The sequence below is a fragment of the Rattus norvegicus genome, chromosome 10 (genome assembly GCF_036323735.1).
Source record: "Rattus norvegicus strain BN/NHsdMcwi chromosome 10, GRCr8, whole genome shotgun sequence".
In the NCBI taxonomy this organism is placed as follows: Eukaryota; Metazoa; Chordata; class Mammalia; order Rodentia; family Muridae; genus Rattus; species Rattus norvegicus.
The window spans coordinates 58765925-58791055 of record NC_086028.1 but is presented as its reverse complement, the minus strand read 5'-3'; the positions used below and the strand labels follow the sequence as shown (position 1 = coordinate 58791055).

The following is a 25131-nucleotide window of genomic DNA, read 5'->3' as shown; positions in this document are numbered from 1 at the left end:
TCCCCCTTCACAGGTAGGGTTCATTTCTCTACTCCATCTAGGGTGGTATGGTTTCTTCACTGAGTAACTCTTCCTTGTGGAAAACCAGAGAAAGTCTCCCATTCTTAGAACAATTATCCTCAGACATAGCGCTCACTGATACTTGTTATTTCAATATTGGTCTTCCGTGATGGGCTGGCAACACCAGTCTTCATGACAGTTGATCCTTGGCATTCTATTGTAAGCAAGAACACTCCCATCTCCTTTTGTCTGTTCCTTACCTCATCTTTCCACCATTGCTGCTCTAGTAGAATTATCTTCAAAATACATCATTTATGTTAAAAATAAAGGAAAATAAAAAGTGAAAAAGAAAACGTTATGCTAACAAATAAGAATAAGTAATAAACACAAACAGGATTCCTTATAACTTGAAACAAGGTTGAATTTAAGGAACATAGCAGAAAATCCCAATATATAGTATAATAAAGGAGATGGACAGCGGCTTCACAGGAGTAGATTAATACAGTGGTTACCAGATGCCACGCAGAATGTGGGGAAGGAGGGATGTAAGGAGATGGTGAGTAGGTACAGGCGTGCAGCTGGGTAAGTGGGAGCCTTTCAGATGCTGCACAGCACGATTGGAGTAATACTGTTCCCAAGAATTCATTGCTTATTTTAAAATGATTGGAAGAGAGGTATTTGAATGTCAACTATACAAGGATGCTAAACACTCGAGATAAAGGGTACAGCAGCAATGCTGACTCGGTCATTACACAGTGTATGCTTGTATTGGAATCTCATACTCTGCACCAACACTATATATTCTGTGGGTATTTGAAAGAGATTCTTTTAGAGTAAGGAGAGAACGTTGATATGCTAATACATTTAAAAGAGGAATGAATGATGGGAACATTTGATGTAGACAAGATAGGTCAATGGAGTAAGATATCCTCAGAAAGACTTGTACAATGAAAATGTTAAGACACTGAAAAAAGGAACTGAGGATAACAAAAGATGGAGAGCCCTCCAATGCTCATGGACTCGTAGGATTAATCTCATGACCATGGCCATCTTATCAAAAGCAATCTGTAGACTCAATGCAACACCATCAAATTCTTAAGGAATTCTCCATAGAAACTGGAAAAATATTAAATTTCATATAGAAACACAATATCAAGATGATCCCAAACAGCAAAGATTGCAAAAGCTATAAGTTGTGCATGTCTCCATGGAAACAGCATCTTCCAGACACAAGAGGATTGATGCACAGAGACTGTGGCAGCATGAACAATATTCCCCTCCCCCAGATTCAAACCAGACAAAATCACAGTACCGAGAAGGGAAAATGGACACAAAGTCCCACCCCTATCCAAGAAGCTACTTGGAATTGATACCTGTTGGGAAAGGGAAATCAGTTTTCTCCAGTGGAGTGTCACTGGGTATATCAGCCATATTCCCAGGTAAGCTCCATGCCCAGTAGTAGTTGACCAATCCAAAGGAGACTCCATTGTTGTTGTTTTTGTTGTTGTTTTTGTTGTTGTTGTTGTGTGCCTGTGCTTTTGGCTATGTTTTGGTATTTTTTTATTTTATAGATTTTCTTCCCTTTTAGTTGTTTTGAATTTTGTTTTTTTTTTTGTTATATGTGTGTGTATAAAAGGGAGACATAAAATTGTGTTGAGTGGGTAAGGAGGTGTATTGGATCTGGGAGGAACTAGGAGATGGCTAAAATATAATTAAAACATGTTATATAAAATTAAAATAAAAATAAATTTTGTTTATGATCAGAAGAGTTGAGAAAAAACAAAATATACATGAAAACAAAAAAGGTATGGGGTAATTAATACAAAGAATAAGGGACTGGAGAAATGGCTCAGGGTAAGAGTACTAGCTGCTCTTCCAGAAGACCCACGTTTCATTTCCAGCACACACATGATAGTTTACAAAAATTTGCTCTCCTGTCCTTCATTAACGCTGCATGGACAGTGCACACATATATATGCAGGCAAGACAGCCACGTACACAAAATAATAATAAAGGTTAAAAAATTTAAGAATGAATAAAATCCAAGATTTATTCAGAAATAGCACATAGAAGACATTAGAAGTTGGAAGGATGAGATACTTGGATGTTATCATTGACTTAGGATTTTGGAGGACAATTTAAAGCAGAACTCAGGATAAACATAAAATTCTGGGGCCACTTAAGATGTAAGAAATGGAGGTCACTAAAATAGTAGCTCTAATATATATATATTTTAGGGTCACCAAGCAAAAGCAAAATAGAAAACAGCCATGTTCTCAAACATAATTTCTGTCTTCAACTGCAGAGACTTCTCTTTACCTGTTGAACAATGGTTGTTCTATGCTTTGATAAGAATCCCAAATGGCAATGAGAAAATCTGATATAATATCACCAAGATAGTACAGTCTATTGAATGAAAAATTTGAAAATTATCAAGTGCAACTATCATAGACAGAAGGTAATTTTCTTTTTACAAAGGACTCTTATCAGTGCCTCCTTCATGTCTCTGTTCCTCAGGCTGTAGATGAAGGGGTTCAGCATGGGGGTCACCACTGTGTACATCATGGCCATGACAGTCTCCTTCACAGTAGAGTTATTAGCTGACGGACATAAGTAGAGACCAATGATTGTCCCATAGAACAGTGACACCACAGACAGATGGGAGCCGCAGGTGGAGAAGATCTTGTGGATGCCTCGGACAGAAGGGACCTTAAGAATGGAGGCGACAACTCATGCATAGGATACAACGATGAGTAGGAAAGGAATGACAATAGCAAGCCCTCCCATGACAAATATCACCAACTCATTAACATGCGTGTCAGAGCAGGACAGTTTGAATAAAGGAGATATATCACAGAAAAAGTGGGGGATCACATTGTCCTCACAGAATGACAATCTGGCCATGAGCAGGGTGTGCAGCATGGCATGGAAGGTAGTCAGCACCCAGGACAGCACCACCAGACTCACACAGAGCTTGGGGCTCATGATGATCATGTAATGAAGGGGGAAACAGATGGCCACATAGCGGTCATAGGCCATGGCCACAAGCAGGAAGTTCCCGAGGTCTCCAAAAAACAGAAAGAAGTATATTTGTGACAGGCATCCTGAATAGGGGATGGATGGTACCTGTCTCTGCATGTTCTGCAACAACTTGGGCATCGTAACAGAGGAAAAGCAGAGATCAGAGAAGGACAAGTTGCTGAGAAAGAAGTACATGGGTGTGTGGAGATGGGAGTCCAGGTGAATGAGGATGATGATGATGAGGTTCCCCAGGACAGTGGTGAGGTACACAGACAGGACCAGGGCGTAGAACACGTGCTGGTGCTCTGAGGGAATGGGCAGGCCCAGGAGAAGGAACTGAGAGATCACAGTTTGGTTCTCTTCTGTCATAATCTTTTTCCTGCACCTCTAGAGAAAAATGACATAGATCCTTGGGAATATAAATAATAGTAAGCAGATTTCTAGGCTCTTTGTCTATTATTCATTTTAAACTCTTTGATCTCATAACCATAATTACAAATTTATGATCTTGGTAATCACTGATGGCCTCTTTTTAACCTTTTTATATGGTTCTTTATCATGTCATTTCCTAAATACATTTAGCCATTTGCTTCTGAGATCAAAATACTTTAGTTTCTTGTTTTACATGGCCATCCTAGGCAGCTCTAAGTAGACCATTTATCTTAGTGTCTCTTAGACATCAATGGTTCTAAAGATTCTGAAACTTTACTTTAATAATCACACACACACACACACACACACACACACACACACACACAGTGGCTTACATTTCCATCTGAAACCCAGTTGTTAAAGTCCATGTAACCTTTAGAACTCTATCTTGTGTTTCAGTAGTTACTGTCTCTTGGCTACATCACAGGCACGTCAAGTCCAGCAGACCCAAGTGACACCTATGATCCCACTCTGCTCTTTCCCAGTGTGTCCTCACTCTGCTCTCAGTTTTGTAAGGTGTCATTTAGGAACTGATGAATTCAATGTCTGCAAGACCTGGATCAACTCAGAAATCTGTCAGTTTTATATTTTTTCCCTGCGCTTCACCTTTCCACATCAGACAGTCATTGCCTCCACACTACACTCCCGGACTAGGCTGGCAGCTAGATGCTACCAAGGATGTATTCATGAATCACAAACCTCCAGCCTGTTGGTGATCTCCAGGACCTAAGGTTTCAGCATTATCTTCAGGGCCATTTCACCCAGAGCAGGCTTCTTTGTCTGGGGAACCTTCAGCTGATGTCTGCCACTTCCAGCATGAGGATCTTCTTGCTTGTGCTGCTGGCAGCCCTTCTGGACATGGTGCAAGTCCATTCTCCTGCACCAACCAGAAGAGCAATATAAACTGCCTGTGGCCAGTTGCATGCAAGGACACAGACAATTACTGTATCATATTATCTGCTGCTGCCCACTTTGGGAATGCCAGCCTTGGCTACACCCTGAATAAGGGCTGCTCCCAGATGTGCCCCAATGTAAACACCAATATCAACTTTGGTGTAGTATCCGTGAATAGCTACTGCTGCCAAAGCTCCTTCTGCAATTCCAGCAAAGCTGGCCATCTTAGGCAGCTCTAAGACATCAATGGTCCTAAAGATTCTGAAACTTTACTTTAATAATCACACACACACACACACACACACACACACACACACACACACACCAATGACTTACATTGCCATCTGAAACCCAGTCGTGAAAGTCTGTGTAACCTTTAGAACTCTATCTTGTGTTTCAGTAGTTACTGTCTCTTGGCTACATCACAGGCATGACTTTGTGCCAGTGTCCCACTACTGGGCCCTGGACTCCTGTTCAGCTTGTTGTCTCTGCTGCAGCTGAGACCCTGACCACTCCCATGTGTTCTCCATATCCCTCCAGCTCAGGAAGAAAAGCCCAGCTTCTTTCAGGTCCTAGGGGACCTAGGTATCTCTAGCTCTTCCTGGGTGTGTCTAGGTCCCCTCCACACTCTCTCAGCATCAGGGCTAAGTACCAAATTCATCTATATCTGCTGTGTTGAAATGGTACTAGCAACTCTTGTTTCCAGAGCCAATCCTATAACCTCACTTGAGGAACCAGGAAAGGGGTGAAGATCTCCTTGGAATCTCAAGAGTATCAGGGCCAGCACTGAATCCAGTGGCCACATTGACAAAGATGTCTAACTCAAATGAATGTACATCTGTGTGTTCAGTATATCCATGTGTGAATGAAGCCACATGGATTCTGGAATGGGCAAAGAGAACCTGAAAGATTCTAGAGCAGAAGGCCTGTGTCTCCACCAAAACCTCTTCCCTTGGTATTATTCAGGAGGCTGCCCATGGAGCGCAGCCACCCCTCCAGAAGAAGGCTCCCAACCCCAGATCCAGTTGAGTCCCTACCTGCCCTCTCTGACCACTGCTGGCTTCCTGTTGTTCTTCTAGAGCCTCAAATAAACTGTTACTACCCATTCCAAAAAAAAAAATGTTTAAGTCATTATATTTTGAGTAAATTAGTGTGATGTGTCTCCAGAAATCAGGGAGACTTAATATTATTAACATTTCTCTTACTCAACCCAACTTTCAATAGTATCCAAATTTCTTATGTTCCCAAATGACCGTTTATTACCTGAGCTGTGCCGCACCTGTGTGCAGCTCTGCACCAATGCTAGCCTTAAAAGTCACAATTTCTTGCTTTCAGTGCTCTACACTTGCTGTTTCTCTTGCCTACAATTTCCTCCCCTTGTTGGCCCCTTTACCTATGCTATCTCTACTTGTCTTTTATGGAGATTACACATCAGTTGCTAATCAAAATTTCTAACTTGAGTTCTGCTACCATGCTCTCACCAAATCCTAGGTTCCTTCCACATGATCCAGTGCCCCGATCATGCTACCATGCTCTCACCAAATCCTGGGTTCCGTCCACATGATCCAGTGCCCCTGATCATGCTTCATGTACACTTTCTGCCAGACTGCACTATGTGCAGGAGAGGCCATGTCCTTCATCTTGCAGCAGGGCCAGCACATGGCATGGTGCTTGTGAATGACCAGGGTTCATAAATGTTTGTGGGTTGTGCTTTAGTCTGAGACAGGATTCTTAAACGTTAACGTTACAGACCACCCCTGAAGGAGAACTAATATCCACACCAAGTCTTTCCCTAGGGCTGGGTGTGATGGTACATATCTTTAATACTAGTGCTCTGGGAGCAGAGGCAGGGAGTTCTGTGTGGGGTTGAGGCTAGTCTGGTCTACATAGAGTCCCAGGCCAGCCAGGGTAGCACAGCATGGCCCTTCCTCAAAACATAATTTCCCATATTCCTAACCTCTAGTCTCAATCATTTGGATAATGATCTACTCTTGACACTTGTCGATGTGACTAATGCTATTATATTTATAAAAAAATATATGGAATATCTGATATGCTGCTCTGTCCAATAATGCTGACGACTCAAAATAAAATTTTTTATGCTTTATTCTATGATAATTCATGTCACGACTAACTTATGTGTGAATTGGACTCAGCTCTGGCATTGATTTTGGTGAAATACTAGTTCTAATGTTGTTAAGAATGTAGCATTCAGTGTCACTAGTATTTGGAACAGTAGACTTGAAGTAGAGAAAAATACCTGCTGTAATGTGATGAGCCTCATGCAGTCACTTGAAGGAAAGAGAAAAGACTGCAATCTCGTGAATAAAAATTCTGCCCCCAGAAGCCTTGTGCTTGAATGTGCAACCTCTACTCAGCCTAAGGACTCATCTGCTGACTTGTCTTGCAGACATCTATTGATTATAACTACCATGTTGTCTTAAAACAATTTCCCAGCCCAAGAAAGACACACTCACAGACACACACACACAGATACACACACACACACACACACACACACACACACACCTGTTTGCTTTGAGACAACACCAACAAACTCCAGTATGTCTTGAAGTTGAGAAAGAAAGTAGAGAAAGAGCTCTAGGGAATGTTGGAAGCTTTTTCTTGAAAGTGCTATCACTGAATATTTAATGAAGCCGAGTTCACAGTTGGTACATGTGGACATTGAATGTTGACATTATAGAGAGAAGAAACCTGTAGAGAAAAATCATGCTTCACTATATAAGGTTTCATGACATGATTAATAAGTGAATGTACTTAGTTCTGATACTGATTCTGGTAAAATACAATTTTAATGGAGGTCTGAATGTAGTTTTCAATGTCATTAGCATTTAGAACAAACAGCAGACTTGACATGGAGTAAAAAATAGTTTCTTAAAATTTGACTCCCCTTGCAGTATTGGACCTATGGAGTATAGGAATATATGAAGAGGTCACAAACCAGGGAACTCACCTGTGATTGCTTCCCCCAATGATCCAGTGGGCTTTGTATCTTCTTCAGCCATCAAACCAGCGATTCTCAATGAGGACAGCACATACGAATCCCCAAGGAGACAGTGTGGTTTCCATTAAGTAGAAACCACCTAGAAATCTGTGAAAACACAGAATTCTAGTTCTACAGATCATATTCTATATTGTAAATGAAACACCAGGCAATGTAACCTGGGTGCTGGAGTAGTCAGTACTTACACTATCACTAAAAAATATAGATTAGTGTGGCCCATCAGATGAATTTAAAGTCCTTGATTGGATCCCCGATTAAGGTTTATTAATGCTCCACAGCAAAGTTAAAAGAAGTCATTATTGTCCCAGGGATACAATGTTGAAAGGGTGTGATATTGGGAGAACAATTCCACAGTTATTAATAAAAGGAACCACACCACGAATAAAATAATTTAAATGGTACCACTAATGAAATGCATCCAGCATGTGGCAAAGTCTCTGAAGATGACAAGAAGGAAATGACTATACCACAAATACTTCCTACTCATGAGTTGCAGAACATTGAAACTCTTAGGAAGTACAGTAAGACAGCAGCTCGTTTGCCCATTCAGCTCATCCAGAATATTTAAGGCTGACACACAGTCCCTGGTATAATATCATGTTTCCCTTTATTCACGATGGTCACAGAAAATGATAGTCTCTAGTCAACACCTAGATATGCACCATCCCTTTTCCTATCTCTCCTCCTAGTTATCTCTGGGATTAAGAGGCTCCGTATCCCAGAGGAATCCAGGTCCTGAACAGCCGATTAGTGTAATTATCCAGGACTCTCCTAGGACCAGTCCTTTCGGAGTCTTGTAGTTGTGACTGATTACAGTCATTGATTATGTGTTACTACACTTGGAGGGAAGTTGAAGAAGAGAGATACATAGACAGAAGTTTACAACTTATCCAGGGGATGAGCTGCATATCGATGTTGCTGGAGCCTGTATTTTGAGGAACATTAGGGGCTAAACTTAATAATGTAAAAGATCCTATGAATATGAAAATGTATAGACATCTTAGTTGCTGTTGGGAGAACATCACCATGAAAACACATACTTTGGAAGTGTTCCCAAGTACCATTTTCTGAGGAAAACATAAGTCTATACAAATCTGTCCTCAAGATATATAAACATGATGCTAACAACGATATGAATTTATGAGTCAACTTCCTATAAATGTCAATATATATTTCAGGGCATCTCTTTCCCTTTTCTGGACTTATCACACACATGTGCGCACGCACACGCACACGCACACACACACACACACACACACACACACAGAAGATGTCTTGTTTTAAATTTAGTCATTTTAGAAAATGGCTATGGTAGTTATTCACTAAAAAGGAGAGGTTTTACCTTTACAGTAAAGGCTAAAATAATCTTTAAAAACAAACTTTTTATTGATTCTACGTGAATTTTTTTCTTTTTTTTTTAATTGAATATTTTTTATTTACATTTCAAATGTTATTCCCTTTCCCAGTTTCCTGGACATAAGCCCCCTATCCCATCCCTTTCCCCTTCTTCTATAAGGGTGTACCGCTCCCCATCCACTCTCTCCCCATTCCCTGACATTCCCCTACACTGGGCATCCAACCTTGGCAGGACCAAGGGCTTCTCCTTCCATTGGTACCAAGCAAAGCCTTCCTCTGATACATATGCAGCTGGAGCCATGGGTCAGTCCATGTATAGTCTTTGGGTAGTGGTTTAGTTCCTGGGAGCTCTGGTTGGTTGGCATTGTTATTATGGGGTTGCAAGCCCCTTCAGCTCTTTCAATCCTTTATCTATTTCCTCCAATGGGGGTCATATTCTCAGTTCAGTGGTTTGCTGTTAGCATTCGCCTCTATATCTGGCTGTGTCTCTCAGAAGACATCTACATGCGGTTCCTGTCAGCATGCCCTTCTTAGCTTCATGAATCTTATCTAGTTTTGGTGGCTGTATATATGGAGCACATGTGGGGCAGGCTCTGAATGTTCATTCCTTCAGTCGCTGCTCCAAATTCTACCTCCATATCCTCTCCTATGAATATTTTTGTTCCCCCTTTTAAGAAGGACTGCAGCATCTGTGCTTTGGTCATCCTTCTTCTTGAGCTTCATGTGGTCTGTGTATTGTATCTTGGGTGATTCGAGCTTTTGGACTAATATCCACTTATCAATGAGTGCGTACCAAGTGTGTTTTTCTATGATTGGGTTACATCACTCATAGATGATATTTTCTAGTTCATTCCATTTGCCTATGAATCTTATGAAGTCTCCTGTTATTATTAAATAAATATGTAAAACAATCATTAGGTATTAGTCCACCCCTTTGAGCAGATTTCTGTGGAACAAGTACTGCCTTGTAGAAATGCTATATAGACAAATAATTTATTAGTTCTTAAGGATGATTCTATAAGAATTCCAAAAATTATATTAAAATTGTTAAGACTTTTTTTTGCTGCAATCTCAAGTAGTTTATTTTTCTGGAGCCTTGGGTCTATCCTCAATCAGCCTCTCTTGGCGAGTGCCTAGAAGGTGACCCCAAATGGCTATAACAAGCAGTTTTTATACTTTTTAGGGATACATGTTACATCAGCAAGGATAGAGTTTAAAATTATTGGCTAAGTATATTGACCTTTGAATCTATTGGCTACCAAGCATATTACATGCATTCAAATTCTATCTGGGACCAGAAGATCAGGTGACAGTCAGTACATTCTTAGTTTTTTATTTTGAAGAATGTTTCTACTCCTCCAGGGAACTCTGGGTGGAGAATGGAACTTGGCCTACTCTTGACCTGAGGCAGTGGGTATAAGGCTGGGAAAAGCCCTTGGGGTCCTTCATTCCACCCTTTTTCTTGTACAAGCTCCAATCTTGTAGCTACGCTCAGGGGTCTCTGGTAACTAACTCATATTCTTCAGGTCCTGTCTTCAGGGTCTCACATGGTTGGCACAGGACTATAAGCTGTACGGCACCTATTCTCTCTCTTATGAAGGAAATAAGCTTGTTCAATATTCAGGGTCCAAAGGTCAACAATATCAGAACAATTAGGGGTCTTAACAAGGTGAATATGAGGGTGGTTAGCCAAGGGGACAAGTTAAACCAAGTACAGTATTCCATACTCTGTTCTCTCTCTCTCTCTCTCTCTCTCTCTCTCTCTCTCTCTCTCTCTCTCTTTCTCTCTCTCTCTCGTTTTGCTAGCTCTTCTCTTACCTTGGCCATCATACCACACTTTGTACAACCTGAGTCCCCAAGTTTTTCTCTTTAGCCATCTCATTGCTTCTTTGCCTTTCTGAGTGAATCTGATTATTATTGGGTTGTAGGTGGCGTTTGTACAGAAGGTATCCCAATATCCTTGGTCTTCCTGGTAGGGCCCCTCAGTGATATAATTTCTTTTTACTGTGATCAAGTCCCAACAGGAGGAGGGATTCCAGTAGGTATTTTCCTGTAGTCTCACATCCCCAGGTGGCACAATAAAACTGGTATGGACCCCCACATCAGTGAACTTCTGCCTGGTTTCTTTCATCTTGATGGCAAACATAAGTGGGGGTCTCCTGCAGGTGATACCTATGTGCAGGTAATGCACATCCTATTGTTCCCTCCACCCCAGCCCAGAGCCCCCTTTCTCCCATATGGGCAGTTTGCTTCCACCAGTACTCCTGTCATGGGTGGGCTTGTCCCATAAGTCAAGTACTTCTGCCAGCTAGCACAGGTCAAAAGTGACATCGGACCACGAGATGTTGAGGGGTTTGAAAGCCATCAGGAAGGCGACCTCATCTCCAGTTCCAGTGGAAACCACAGTCCAGGTTTGACGGAACAGCACATGGGGGAGTGCGGTGTCTGCAGGTTTCACATGGGACACATGTACCAGGGCTGCAATACCATCCACCTTGAAGACTATAGGAGTGGTTAACAGCACTAGGAAGGGTCCCTTCCACTAGGGTTCCAGTGACTGTGCCCAATGCCAGTCTGGAAACAGTGAGGGGTCTCTGGTGTTCCTGGAGCATATAAGGCAGAGAGTTTGGGACAAATCTGATGTTGTATTGACTGAAAGGCTTGGAGTCTCAAGAAGAGGTTCCTGTTAGTGAGTTGGAATACCTCCAGGGAGGACCTAGTGGACACGAAGGAAGTTGGGGTACCAAACGGAATCTTAAAAGGGGTCAGATTAAAATGGGAGGGGGTGTTTCAGGCTCAGAACAGGGCCAGGGGAAGGAGCACCACCCAGTCAGGACCAGTCTCCAATGCCAATTTAATTACGGTCTATTTTAGGGTTCTGTTCATTTTCTCTACCTGCCTTAAGCTCTGGGGACAGTATGTACAATGAAGCTTCCAATTAGTCTCCAATATCTTTGCCAATTCCTGTCTTACCTTAGAAACAAAAGCAGGACCGTTGTCCGATCCAATTACCTTGGGCATTCCAAACCTCGGGGAAATTTCTTCTATTATCTTCTTGGCAATCACAGTAGCTGTTTCCTGCTTGGTGGGGAAAGCCTCAACCCATCTAGAGAAAGTATCTACAAATACTAGGAAGTATTTTTAACCATATTTACCTGACTTAACTTCTGTGAAAATGACCTCCCAATATACTCCAGGTCGTTCTCCCCTAGGTCTCTTGCCCTGTTTGCTCTTGGCTGCATAAGTATTTACTTGCTGACATATCTTACACTGTTCTACTGTCTCTCTGGCTAAAAACCTAAGGTCCATTACATACACCTTGACTGCTTGGATGAACTTCTTATCCCTTAAATGAATCCATTTGTGAATATAGCCAAGTGAGTTGTTTGTTTCTGGGGAGTATAGTTTTCCCCTTTTGAGTGTGCCATTGTCCTTCCTCTTCTAAGCAATTTGGGCCTTTTCTTCCATTGTATATTCTAAGTGAGGCCATCTCTTAGTCCAATCCTGGTTCCCAGCGGGTGCCTCTTGCAGACCAATAATTGTGATAGGCTCCTGCATAACCACTTCTCAAGCCACTTGATCTACCTGGTTATTGCCCTGTGCCACTGAGTCTCTTCCCTTCTGATGTCCTGGGCAATGAATAATACTCACAGTTGCTGGCTTCATCAGGGCATGCCAGAGATCCAAGATTTCTGTTTCTTATTTTATTCCCTCTGATGTGAGCAGTCCTCTCTCGGTATATAGCTCCAGGAACATGGGCTGTGGCAAAGGCATACCTGTTATCTGTGTAGATGTTAATTTTCTTGCTGGCCCCAAGTTCCAAGGGAAATTAGCTCTCCTTACTGCGCCAATATGCTGAGGGGTAGAGGTTCAGCCAGCCCATCTGACATTTGTGTCGTCCACCACAGCAGCACCTCTGAACTTCATGAAGAAAACTGCTTCTGTCTGTAATCCAGGTAGCCTCAGCTTCTGGAAGGGGTTGGTTTGAGAGGTTGTTCCTCTACCCATGGGCTTCTGCCATTATTTGACACTTGTGTTGTGGTGGCTCCAAGTCAGGATTGAGCAGCAAGGTGGCTGATTGAGCCCACCTGGTGGAGAATCTAGTCCATGTCAGCCAATAGGTGGTCCCATCCTCTGGGTCTTTCCATTCAAAGGTGAAGTACCCTTAACTTTGGGTGCCAAGGTCAGGCAGAAGAAAGCATCTTTCAAGTCTAAAACTGTGTACCAATTTCTGGAAGGTGACAAAGAACTCAACAAAGTGTAGGGGTTAGGCACAATAGGGTGGATGTCAGCCACTCTACCATAGTTTACCTCTTTTAGGTCCTGGACTGAGCAATAATTGTTAGTGCCTGGTTTCTTAACTGTCAGGAGTGGTGTGTTCCAGGCCAAATGTAACCCACTATGCTGGAAGAGCTGGGGGATGTGTGGCTTAATTCTTCCTCATGCCTCCCCGGACATTGGGTACTGGCACACCAAGGCAGAATCAGCCTGGGTCTTAAGTTCCACTATATTCCACAGCCTGCAGATACGCATGACCTAGCCCAGCCATTTCAGCCCAAGTAAGAGGAAACCTTTCTAGCCACCAAGCAATATCTTCTGTCTTTTGGGTATTTGTCTCAAACAATATGTATTTGTTCTCCAGCCTAATGCTAAAGACCTGGACAGGTTCTTCAGCAGGCCCCCTCAATTGAGGACCCTCAGGAAGGAAGTAGCTTTGAGCCCCCATCTTGGATAACAAATCTCTCCTGAGCAAGGGACAGGGGCAGTCATAAATGACTGGGATACGTGGCCCATGCCCAGGTCCACAATTTTTCAGGTAGTCTATGAATATTGTTTATTCCCAGTGGCCTCTTGAACTCACAAGTTTTTTGCTGGAGACTGGCCCATCAGCTTGGAGAAGGACTGAGTGTTGGGCCCCAGTATTCACCAATAATTGGATGAGTTTCCCTTCCACTTCCAAGGTTACCCTGTGTTCAGGGAAGGGAGTCTGAACCCTGTCTTCTGTAGTTGCTATCTTCCCTAGTTGCTATCTTCCCTCAGGGCTAACACCTTCAACATTTGGGGGAGGTGCTTTTTCCAAGGCCTGGGATTTCCTGCCCCTGGCTTCTATTTGTTGGGAAACTCTCAGGCCCAGTGACCTCTCTCCTCACAATATGCACACTGGTCCTTTTCAAGGGGGTTTTCTGTCTCTCTTTGGTTGGAGTCTTTGTTCTATGCTTTCCCTAACTATTGTAGTCAAGATTCTCTATAAATTCCTTTTCTGTCACTTCTCTTTTTTCATCTCTCTTTCATCATCTTCCTCTTTCTCTGCTCCTTCTCTGTCTTCCTGTTATGGTAGACTTTCTCAGCAACCTGTACTAAATCCCTCAAAAACTTATCCTGTAGTCCCTCTGCCTCTGAAGCTTTTTCCTGATATCCCTACATAGATCTTTTATAGCCAGGTCTATAAAAGCCATTGTCACAGTAGCTTTGTGCTCCTTGATGCTGGGGTCATAGTGTATATGTTGGTGGAATGGCTCCATGAGACGCTCTAGAAAGGCTGAGGGAGACTTGTCCATGCTTAACCTCATGCTTAACCTCATGTACCTTGGTTTAATTCGTGGGTCATCTTGTGACCCCCTTGAAATCTGCCAACAGAATCTGGTGGTAGACCTTCAGGTACTCCTTACTTCCTGCCATATTAAAGTCCCAGTCAGGTCTAGCCAGGGGATATCTGTTGTCGATGACAGCCTGATCAATCGATGGTGCCCCCTTGTCTGAGGGGGACATTCTTTATGGCTTCCTGCATTATCCTCTCTTGCTCTTTGGTAATGAAGGACACTCTCATGAGTTGTTGGATATCAGTACAAGTCAGGCAAAATGAAAGGTCAGTATTGCATAGCCTGATTGCAATCCTCATCTATGGGCCTGTAGGCTCAGAGGGGGAGGACCACTGTTACATTGGGTGAAGTGGCCCTTTTGCTTCTGGTCCCCATGGTAAGTCCTGGTTCTGAGGGCCCCTTCCCACCCTCTCCCTTGTTGGGGCCAGAGGAGGGGGGTAAAGGGATGCTGGATGAGGGCTCAAGGGAGATCCTTGAGGAGGGGCCATGGGAACTGGGACCATGGTAGAGGGATAAGAGGGTGGAGGATCCAACAGTATCAGATCCACTGTGGAAGGGTCCTGGAGGATGTTGTTTTTACAGACTCATTGGTCTCTACAGGGTTATTCTCATTCATGGCTAAGACCTGTGAGAGTCTTAGAGCCAAAAATCTTTTATCCAAGAAGGATGGGGAGGGGGGGGTGTCCTCCACTAGATCCTTTCAGGTAACTACATAGGGCACTTGGTCTGGGTGCCTGAGGGATCCTGGTCTAAAGAGTCTTTCCTTTACTGCTTTGATCAATTGCAAATCAAGGGTCCCTACGGGTGGCCACCGTATTCTAAAAGTGGGCCATTCAAAGGAGCAGAGAGTAACTAATCTGCCCTTCTTTACTACTATTGACAAGTTTTCTCCTCTTTCCCTAATTTCTGTCTAGTGGCTAACTAGGATGTTTAATGGGGTTAGATTCAGTTTGTCCCATGTCCAAAAATAATGTCAGTTGAAGTTCAAGTCCAAAAAAAAGAGAAAGACAATCAAGACACAGACAATTCACCCCTGCCATGGGCACAGAACAAGACTTTGTTGGCTCCTGCCGATACTGAAGTCCAAAAGCAAAGAGAAAGACAATCAACACAGAGACAATTCACCGCTGCCATGGGCACAGACACCAGGTAATCGGGTAACTCAGGCTTACACTGATGTAGAGTGCAACAGGTGACTCAGCCAGCTTACACTGGTATCGAGTCTAACAGGTTCCAAAAGGAGCAGAGTCCTCCCAACTCCCTTAAGTAGGGGCGGGCTGAAGCATCCTCCAGACTCACCAAGTCATGACCTTAAGGCATGTCTGCCAGCCACAACTTGACTGTACCAGACCAGAGGCTCTCTAAGCTTTACAGATACTCATGAGCAAACCAAAAGCAAGACAGAAAACATGGATACAGATAATAGAGATACAGACAACTGTGGTACCTGACATCAAGCTCAAGCTGTTCCTCCAACTACCATTCCTTGTGACATAGGGGGTCAGGCTTCCTGGTCAACGCATCAAATGTAAGGCTCGAAATGAGTCTTAACTACTGGGAGACAACCCCAAGTGAGACACAAAAATGGAGTTTGATACAAATGCAAGAGATTCATTTTTCCAGCTTATTGGGGTCAACCCTCAATCAGCCCCTCATGGTGAGTGACTAGAAGGTGACCAATATTTCTTTTTATAACAGAACTGTTATGAAGTCCTTCCTGATGTCAAAACTGCAATTAAAACTCTGCCAGTTTTCCAGTTAATTTCTGAGTTAGAAAACAAGCATTTACAACTTAGAGTACATGAGAGCAAGATTAGGAGAAGAGAGCAGAGAGAACATTTTTGGAGATCTTTTCTTTTTCTTCTTTAATCCTTTGTACAGTCCAGACTTCATCCTCCTCCCAGTCTATACCCCCTGACCACACCCCTTCCCATGTATCCTCCCTCCCCCATCTCCAAGAAGGATGTCTCCCTACCACCAGACCTCCCTACTTCCTGGGGCCCCAAGTCTCTCGAGGGTTAGGTGCATCTTCTCTCACTGAAGCCAGACCAGGTATTCCTCTGCTGTATGTGTAGGGGGCCTCATATCAGCTGGTGTATGCTGCCTGGTTGGTGGCTCAGTGACTGAGAGATCCCGGAGGTCCATATTAGTTGAGGTTGCTAATCTTCTTATGGGGTCACCCTCCTCAGCTTCTTCCAGGTTTTTCCTAATTCAACCACGGGTATCACCAGCTTCTGTCCATTGGTTGGGTGTAAATATCTGCATCTGATTCTTTCAGCTGCTTGTTGGGCCTTTTGGAGGGAAGCCATGATAGGCCCCTGTTTGGAACACATCATAGCATCAGTAATAGTGCCAGGCCTTGGGGCCTCCCCTTGAGCTGGATCCCAATTTGGGACTGTTACTGGACTTCTTTGCTTTCAAGCTTTTCTCCATTTTTCTTCATGCAGTTCCTTCAGACAGGAACAATTCTTAGAAAACATTTTAGATATAGAACTATCTATATTTAGGGGAAATATACAAAATGCATAAACTTGTATGTATCATTATACTTTTAATAAAATTATTTACTGTTAAGATCAACCCAAAACAAACAATCCCCTCCCCACTTTTCAAAGTGTCCCTTTTTCTTCCTGTGACTTCAACTAGCAGTCTGGGAGTTAGAGCCACACAGTTCCTGCAGACTTAGAACAATGTCTACTTTTCTTAATTCCCCACTGTTTTACTATGAGCTGTTAAATGCCAGAGGCTGCAGTTTTCTGGTCTCAGAGGAACTCAGACAAATGGGTCAGCTACTGCAGCAAAATGACTTAGACATAGATAGGTAAACATTTTCTTATTAAACAGCAATCCTAAGTATCTCAGAAGACCAAGCCTTGCACCCCACTGATGCTCTTCCCCCTTCGCTACCTTCAAGAGAGAGTCAGAAAGAAGAACCTTTGGCTCCAAGCAGATAGAGATAGATAAAAAGCAGAAGTTTGAACAAATGCTAAAATCTGAAAATAAGTTCATATCAGAAGGAGCAAGAGTCTAGCATTGTAATACATCTACACTATAATTTTCCAGGAACAAAGACAGGCAAGACAAAGAGAAAGGTAGATCAGGTCCCTTAGACCCAGTCTCCTTGTTAAACTACTTAACTTCTTAATATAGTGGACCTTTAGTATAGCTTGTGGGCTTTCATGGTGAAAAATTCTACAAAATATTCACATTAATATGTTTATAGAATGAAATTATTTTAAATTTCAATTTTTATCATTATAGGTTTAGTTGAATTTTTCTTTTGCAAAAGATTCTTTCCATTGCTCCCTTTATATCTCTATTCCTCAGGCTGTAGATAAAGGGGTTCAGCATGGGAGTCACCACTGTGTACATCAAAGACATGACAGTCTCCTTCACAGTAGAATTGTTACTGGAAGGACATAAATAGAGACCAATGACTGTCCCATAGAACAGTGACACTACAGACAGGTGAGATCCACATGTGGAAAAGGCTTTGTAGATACCTTGAGAAGAAGGGACCTTGAGAATGGAAGACACAATTCTTACATAGGACATGATAATGAGGGCAAATGGAAGGACAAGAAAGAGGATGACCACAATAAATATCACAACCTCATTAACACGTGTGTCAGAGCAGGCCAGCTTCAGCAGAGCAGACATGTCACAGAAAAAGTGGGGGATCACATTGTCCTCACAGAATGACAATCTGGCCATGAGCAAGGTATGCAGCATGGCATGGAAGGTAGTCAGCACCCAGGACAGCACCACCAGACTCACACAGAGCTTGGGGCTCATGATGCTCATGTAATGAAGGGGGAAGCAGATGGCCACATAGCGGTCATAGGCCATGGCCACAAGCAGGAAGTTCCCGAGGTCTCCAAAAAACAGAAAGAAGTATATTTGTGCCAGGCATCCTGAATAGGGGATGGATGGTACCTGGCTCTGCATATTCTGCAGCAACTTTGGCATTGTGACAGAGGAAAAGCAGAGGTCAGAGAAGGACAAGTTGCTGAGAAACAAGTACATGGGTGTGTGGAGATGGGAGTCCAATAGAATGAGGATGATGATAATGAGGTTCCCCAGGATGGTGGTGAGGTACATGGCCAGGAACAGGGCGTAGAACACATGCTGGTGCTCTGGGGGCATGGGCAGGCCCAGGAGAAGGAACTGGGAGATGACGGTTTGGTTCCTTTCTGTCATGGTGTCTATGGTACCTTTAAGAGAAAATATATCAGCTTTTAAAGTAAACGTGATCATGTGTTCTTGTTAATCATCTGTTATGCGGTCAAAAATATTAATTCCTCAATCATCACAGTAATTGCATATATATTCCAAATGTTTGTTGATTCTATAATACTGATGATTGAATATTTCATTTTTCTATTATGCTGCAGTGCTCATTACCCCATAAACATTTTGTATATTTGTTTCTGAGACACAGTTCAACATTTTTTTCCTCTTACCTGTCCCGATTTTTCACTATTATTTTATGAATATTAAACAACAGTAGTTAACTTTTTCTTCTATTAGTATCTCACATGGCCATGGTCTGAGAGATGTTTTCTGAGCCACATACTCTCAAAATTCTATGTATAAGCTCATTGCCAATAGTCTTTCGCCTGTAGATTCTGCTTTGCATTGATAACTAATTATCTTTTCTGAAGTTCAAGAGATTTCAAATACATCTTAATGGTGTCGCTTAGCTCAATCAAGACCTCCTATCCCCACTGCTTTTATAGTTGAGCAAAAGGAATTCCAAATAACATCAGAAACATGAATTTTATTGAATTCACTTGTTTGTTGTACCTTCAGTCTAGGACATCTGATAGGTTTTCCTGTGTGTTCACTTGCTGTTCCTTCGCATCTTACCAAAAGGCCATATTCACAGAGTAATGTGGCATCTTCTGTCTCCTGGAATATCAAGGCAGATATTTCCTTTATGTCAATGTCTGTGTTGGCAAACCCCTTTTCAACATGTTTTATCCATACAGTTGTGTTCTGAGATGATAATTTGAATTTTTCCTGATTATTGCTTCGGGGGATTATCATTGCTCTTAAGAAAAAGGCATACATTTTAGCATGTACACAGCCTCACCGTTTTATTTTACTGTGCAACAAAGCCTTTGTTGGAAGTCACAGTATTTTATCCACAGTTTTCAAAACTTGCCAGTTCTCATTACTATCATTCTCTGTAGTCTGTGATTTCTTCACCCAGTGTATCCTTCATGATTCAATGTTCACTTAATGTTAATGATTTAATGTTTCATCTAATGTTAAAGACATAAAATTTTTATTTCAAATAGAATAGATACACTTTTAAAATATTTTGAGTGTATAAACTTACTACATAACAATTTAGTGTGAAAAACCTGAAATTCTGTAATGAATTTCAGACAAAAATTGTATATGCACAAAAATTATACGGGTAGGTCAGATGTATGATTTTTCTGTAATGTTGGTTACTAAGAAGAACATTTTTATGCTTCAGTTTTGAATGTCATTGAGATTAATGTAGGGAAATGAATGTGATGATTATTTTTATAAATTATTGAAAATATAAAACGAAGGATGTACTTGTTTCAAAATACCTGGGGCCTTCTCTTCTACAACTATCCAATGTTGTCTAGCTCATTAGATACTTAAAAATACTGATTTTGAGATATGTAAATTTTAATGTTTCTCTAAAGTTTCATTTCAACATTGTCAATAATTTAGTCAGCATATTTGAATAAAGAAGATTACTGTTCATGCTGTAATGAGACTCATATTGAAGGATATCAGAAGAAAGTGCACTCTCTTGAAGAATTTTGCCTCCAGACTGGACTAAAAACTTCATCCTCTCATATTTTCAGGGACTCCACTCTGCTGACTGGCCCTAAAGATACTGAATTGATCCAATCAAGAACACCCCCCACTATTATATTTCTTCTGGGAAACCTTTTTGAATAATACTCAAGATGTCTCTTTTCTGACAAAGGGAGCAGAGGAGGATTCTTACGAGATGTGGGAGGGCTGGAAATGTAGCTCGATGGTATGGCACTTGCCTAGCATGTCCCAAGTATAGCATTTGACAGCTAGCATCAATCAGAGAAAGAGAAACATTGCCCCCAAAAAGCAAATGAAAATTAGAGAGGAAGAGAAGGACTGAGGAAGAGAGGGAAAGAAAGAGGGAGAGACAGTGGGAGACAAAGAGATAAAGAGACTATATGAGACAAAATCAAATGCTTCATTCTGTTTATAATGTTTATGATGTTCACTGTTTGTATATCTGAGTGTTATCAAATGAAGATATATGTAGGAAAATCACACAGTTTCTGAAGTTCTTTTTGCTCTGTGAATGACTGGGACCCATATCTTATATAGGATGATGTAATCAGAAACCAGAGACCTCACCTGGACTCATCTCTACTGATGACCTCTAATGAGTTCCTATCTGTTTCAGCTGTCAAATATACAAGTTTGATCTGGAAAGCACACAAGAATTTCTCATGAAGTGTTTCTAATATTAAGTATGCAGGAAGCCCTTCAAACAATAGCATAAACATGAAAGGAAGAACACCGGAGATTTTGAGACAAGTACATGTTTTTTTTAATATTTACAATGATATATAAAATAAATTAATCCTATTTGTTTTCCCACATCAACTTCAATGTCACTCTCTGAATTAAAGTGTAAGGAAATAATTTTTACTCACCAATATTATAGGACACTGCACTTCTGACCCATTCAGATATTTTTATAAATCTCAAATCTCTTGTCTGAAATTGCACAGAGACCAGATTATGCCTCTGTAGTTCAGATTCTACATGACAAATGCACACACAGATGATGCCAGTAGCATGGTCAGTGGATTATATTAAAGAACAATTGCATCTATTACTACTAAGCATAAAGGTTTAGCTTTGTCAGATAAATTATGATCTTGGATCTTTCAACTTGTCTATAGTTTACTAAATCTTCATAGGTGTAGGCATATTAAAGAAGAATTAAGGACCACAGAAAGTATATTAAATTTGACTTAAGAACCTGCAGGCTGGGCGCAGAATTATACAACTGTAATTCCGGCTGAGGATCACAGTAGCTGAAGGCATAAGATCACTTTGAATTCAAAGTACCCTTAGGCAACAAAGTGAGTCCCATCCTCGAAAACCCAGACAAACAATTTTGTTGCAATCATATGATCTTTGAGAACATTGCATAAGAAGTAATTGTAAAGAAGTCTGTCATTATTAGTTATAATTGGTGCTCACTATATATAGTGTCCATGAAACAAAATCCTTCGATAATAGCAAAGTCTTCATGGGGAAGAAATAGCAATGAATAATTTTATGATACCTGAAAATGTGTCCAGTGTAACATAAAACCAATACTCTCAGCCTGGAAGACCTTAAGGAGACAGATCACTTTACTCGGAGTGCAAGGGTAAAAGTTACTGCTCTTCTTTAGTCACTGTAGACACAGGTCAAAACACGTCCTACAACCATCCCTTAAGTATGCTCCTCTGTTTCTCTCATACCCTCTTCTACTCATCCCTGTGCCTAAGAGGCTCCGCATCCCAAAGGAGTCCAGTACCTCATTAAATGCAGTAATTACCAGGAACCTCTGTAGGACCAGTTTTCTCATTGTCTTACAGCGGTGACTGATTATCACCACCAATAGCATTACTGTACTTAGGGGAGGGTAGAGTTTGAAAGAAGCTAATGAATGGATTCTTACCCTTTTACTTTTTCATGTAGCTAAATCTGACTCTTTGTGGAATGGAGAAGGGGCCCAGAGAAAAGAAGTTTGCAAAATTCCTAGAGCAATCAGAGACAACACTCATGGATAGAAAATACATCAGAGACCAGCATTCATTCAAGAAGTCACAGTGGCTTTTGAAGACATACAGTTTGGAAATGTTCCCAGGCCTTTATGAGGAATAGTCATGTTGCTAGGGTGAATCAGACTTCTGTGACCAACTTCCTCTTCCAAAATGTTAAACATAGAAATAAGATGAAAACTGAACTTGTCCAGACCATGTTTAATTCTTATTCTAATTAATATATAAATGAAAAACCCATATTCCCACCTCATTTGGTTACTCATGTTTTATTCTTATCTCTTTAGGAAAACATCAGTAACATTACACCACCATCTCCCCCTACCATTCTTTAGAGGCTTCACCTTATGCCCTAATGCCACATCTTATGACCTTGTCTATGATCCTGAAGCCATAGATTACTTATACTTTCTTACTCCTGGACCAGTCCAATGTATATGGAAGTCATCAGCTTAATGAACTTTTTTACGAAGTGACACACTGCAGACTTTCAACTGAGGGATTCGAAATTGTTTCTCATTGCATTTGTATTTGTTAGAGGTGATAGTAATGGGGCTGGAGAGATGGCTCAGTGGTTAAGAGCACTGACTGCCCTTCCAGAGGTCCTGAGTTCAATTCCCAGCAACCACATGGTGACTCACAACTATCTGATATGGGGTCTGATGCCCTCTTCTGCTGTGTCTGAGGGCAGCTACAGTGTACTCACATACATAAAATAAGTAAATAAATCTTTAAAAATAGAAGAGATGGTGGGGGAGGGCCCAGGAGCAGCAGGACATCTGCCTGAGACACCGCCGGAACCTGACCAGATAAAGAGTTCTCTGCACCCAAATCCCGTGGGAGGGAGAGCTGAACCTTCAGAGAGGCAGACAAGCCTGGGAAACCAGAAGAGACTGCTCCCTGCACACACATCTCGGACGCCAGAGGAAAAAGCCAAAGACCATCTGGAACCCTGGTGCACTGAAGCTCCCGGAAGGGGCGGCACAGGTCTTCCTGGTTGCTGCCGCTGCAGAGAGCCCGTGGGCAGCACCCCACGAGCGAACTTGAGCCTCGGGACCACAGGTAAGACCAACTTTTCTGCTGCAAGAAAGCTGCCTGGTGAACTCAAGACACAGGCCCACAGGAACAGCTGAAGACCTGTAGAGAGGAAAAACTACACGCCTGAAAGCAGAACACTCTGTCCCCATAACTGACTGAAAGAGAGGAAAACAGGTCTGCAGCACTCCTGACACACAGGCTTACAGGACAGTCTAGCCACTGTCAGAAATAGCAGAACAAAGTAACACTAGATATAATCTGATGGCGAGAGGCAAGCGCAGGAACCCAAGCAACAGAAACCAAGACTACATGGCACCATCGGAGCCCAATTCTCCCATCAAAACAAACATGGAATATCCAAACACACCAGAAAAGCAAGATCTAGTTTCAAAATCATTTTTGATCATGATGCTGGAGGACTTCAAGAAAGACGTGAAGAACTCCCTTAGAGAACAAGTAGAAGCCTACAGAGAGGAATCGCAAAAATGCCTGAAAGAATCGCAAAAATCCCTGAAAGAATTCCAGGAAAACATAAATAAACAAGTAGAATCCCATAGAGAGGAGACACAAAAATCCCTGAAAGAATTCCAGGAAAACACAATCAAACAGTTGAAGGAATTAAAAATGGAAATAGAAGCAATCAAGAAAGAACACATAGAAACAACCCTGGATATAGAAAACCAAAAGAAGAGACAAGGAGCTGTAGATACAAGCTTCACCAACAGAATACAAGAGATGGAAGAGAGAATCTCAGGAGCAGAAGATTCCATAGAAATCATTGACTCAACTGTCAAAGATAATGTAAAGCGGAAAAAGCTACTGGTCCAAAACATACAGGAAATCCAGGACTCAATGAGAAGATCAAACCTAAGGATAATAGGTATAGAAGAGAGTGAAGACTCCCAGGTCAAAGGACCAGTAAATATCTTCAAAAAATCATAGAAGAAAACTTCCCTAACCTAAAAAACGAGATACCCATAGACATACAAGAAGCCTACAGAACTCCAAATAGATTGGACCAGAAAAAAAAACACCTCCCGTCACATAATTGTCAAAACACCAAACGCACAAAATAAAGAAAGAATATTAAAAGCAGTAAGGGAAAAAGGTCAAGTAACATATAAAGGGAGACCTATCAGAATCACACCAGACTTCTCGCCAGAAACTATGAAGGCCAGAAGATCCTGGACTGAGGTCATACAGACCCTAAGAGAACACAAATGCCAGCCCAGGTTACTATATCCAGCAAAACTCTCAATTAACATTGATGGAGAAACCAAGATATTCCATGACAAAACCAAATATACACAATATCTTTCTACAAATCCAGCACTACAAAGGATAATAAATGGTAAAGCCCAACATAAGGAGGCAAGCTACACCCTAGAAGAAGCAAGAAACTAATCGTCTTGGCAACAAAACAAAGAGAATGAAAGCACACAAACATAACCTCACATCCAAATATGAATATAACGGGAAGCAATAATCACTATTCCTTAATATCTCTCAATATCAATGGCCTCAACTCCCCAATAAAAAGACATAGATTAACAAACTGGATATGCAACGAGGACCCTGCATTCTGCTGCCTACAGGAAACACACCTCAGACACAAAGACAGACACTACCTCAGAGTGAAAGGCTGGAAAACAACTTTCCAAGCAAATGGTCAGAAGAAGCAAGCTGGAGTAGCCATTCTAATATCAAATAAAATCAATTACCAACTAAAAGTCATCAAAAAAGATAAGGAAGGACACTTCATATTCATCAAAGGAAAAATCCACCAAGATGAACTCTCAATCCTAAATATCTATGCCCCAAATACAAGGGCACCTACATACGTAAAAGAAACCTTACTAAAGCTCAAAACACACATTGCACCTCACACAATAATAGTGGGAGATTTCAACACCCCACTCTCATCAATGGACAGATCATGGAAACA

At 41.7% G+C, this 25131-nt stretch overlaps 1 protein-coding gene and 2 pseudogenes across 1 annotated transcript; 1 reads left to right on the top strand and 2 right to left on the bottom strand.

The window, feature by feature from the left end:
• Positions 2446-3390, bottom strand: Or1e18b-ps1 (olfactory receptor family 1 subfamily E member 18, pseudogene 1; annotated as a pseudogene).
• Ly6e-ps2 (lymphocyte antigen 6 family member E, pseudogene 2) lies at positions 4252-4856 on the top strand (annotated as a pseudogene).
• Positions 4857-17583: 12727 nt separating this feature from the next.
• Or1e16 (olfactory receptor family 1 subfamily E member 16) lies at positions 17584-18528 on the bottom strand. Its single transcript, NM_001000026.1, has one exon. It carries the CDS (start codon positions 18526-18528, stop codon positions 17584-17586), a length of 945 nt encoding a protein of 314 aa, NP_001000026.1.
• Positions 18529-25131: the final 6603 nt, after the last annotated feature.

Coding starts and splice junctions, on each gene's coding strand:
- Or1e16 (NM_001000026.1), bottom strand. CDS start 18,528: ATGACAGAAAGGAACCAAACCGTCATCTCCCAGTTCCTTCTCCTGGGC.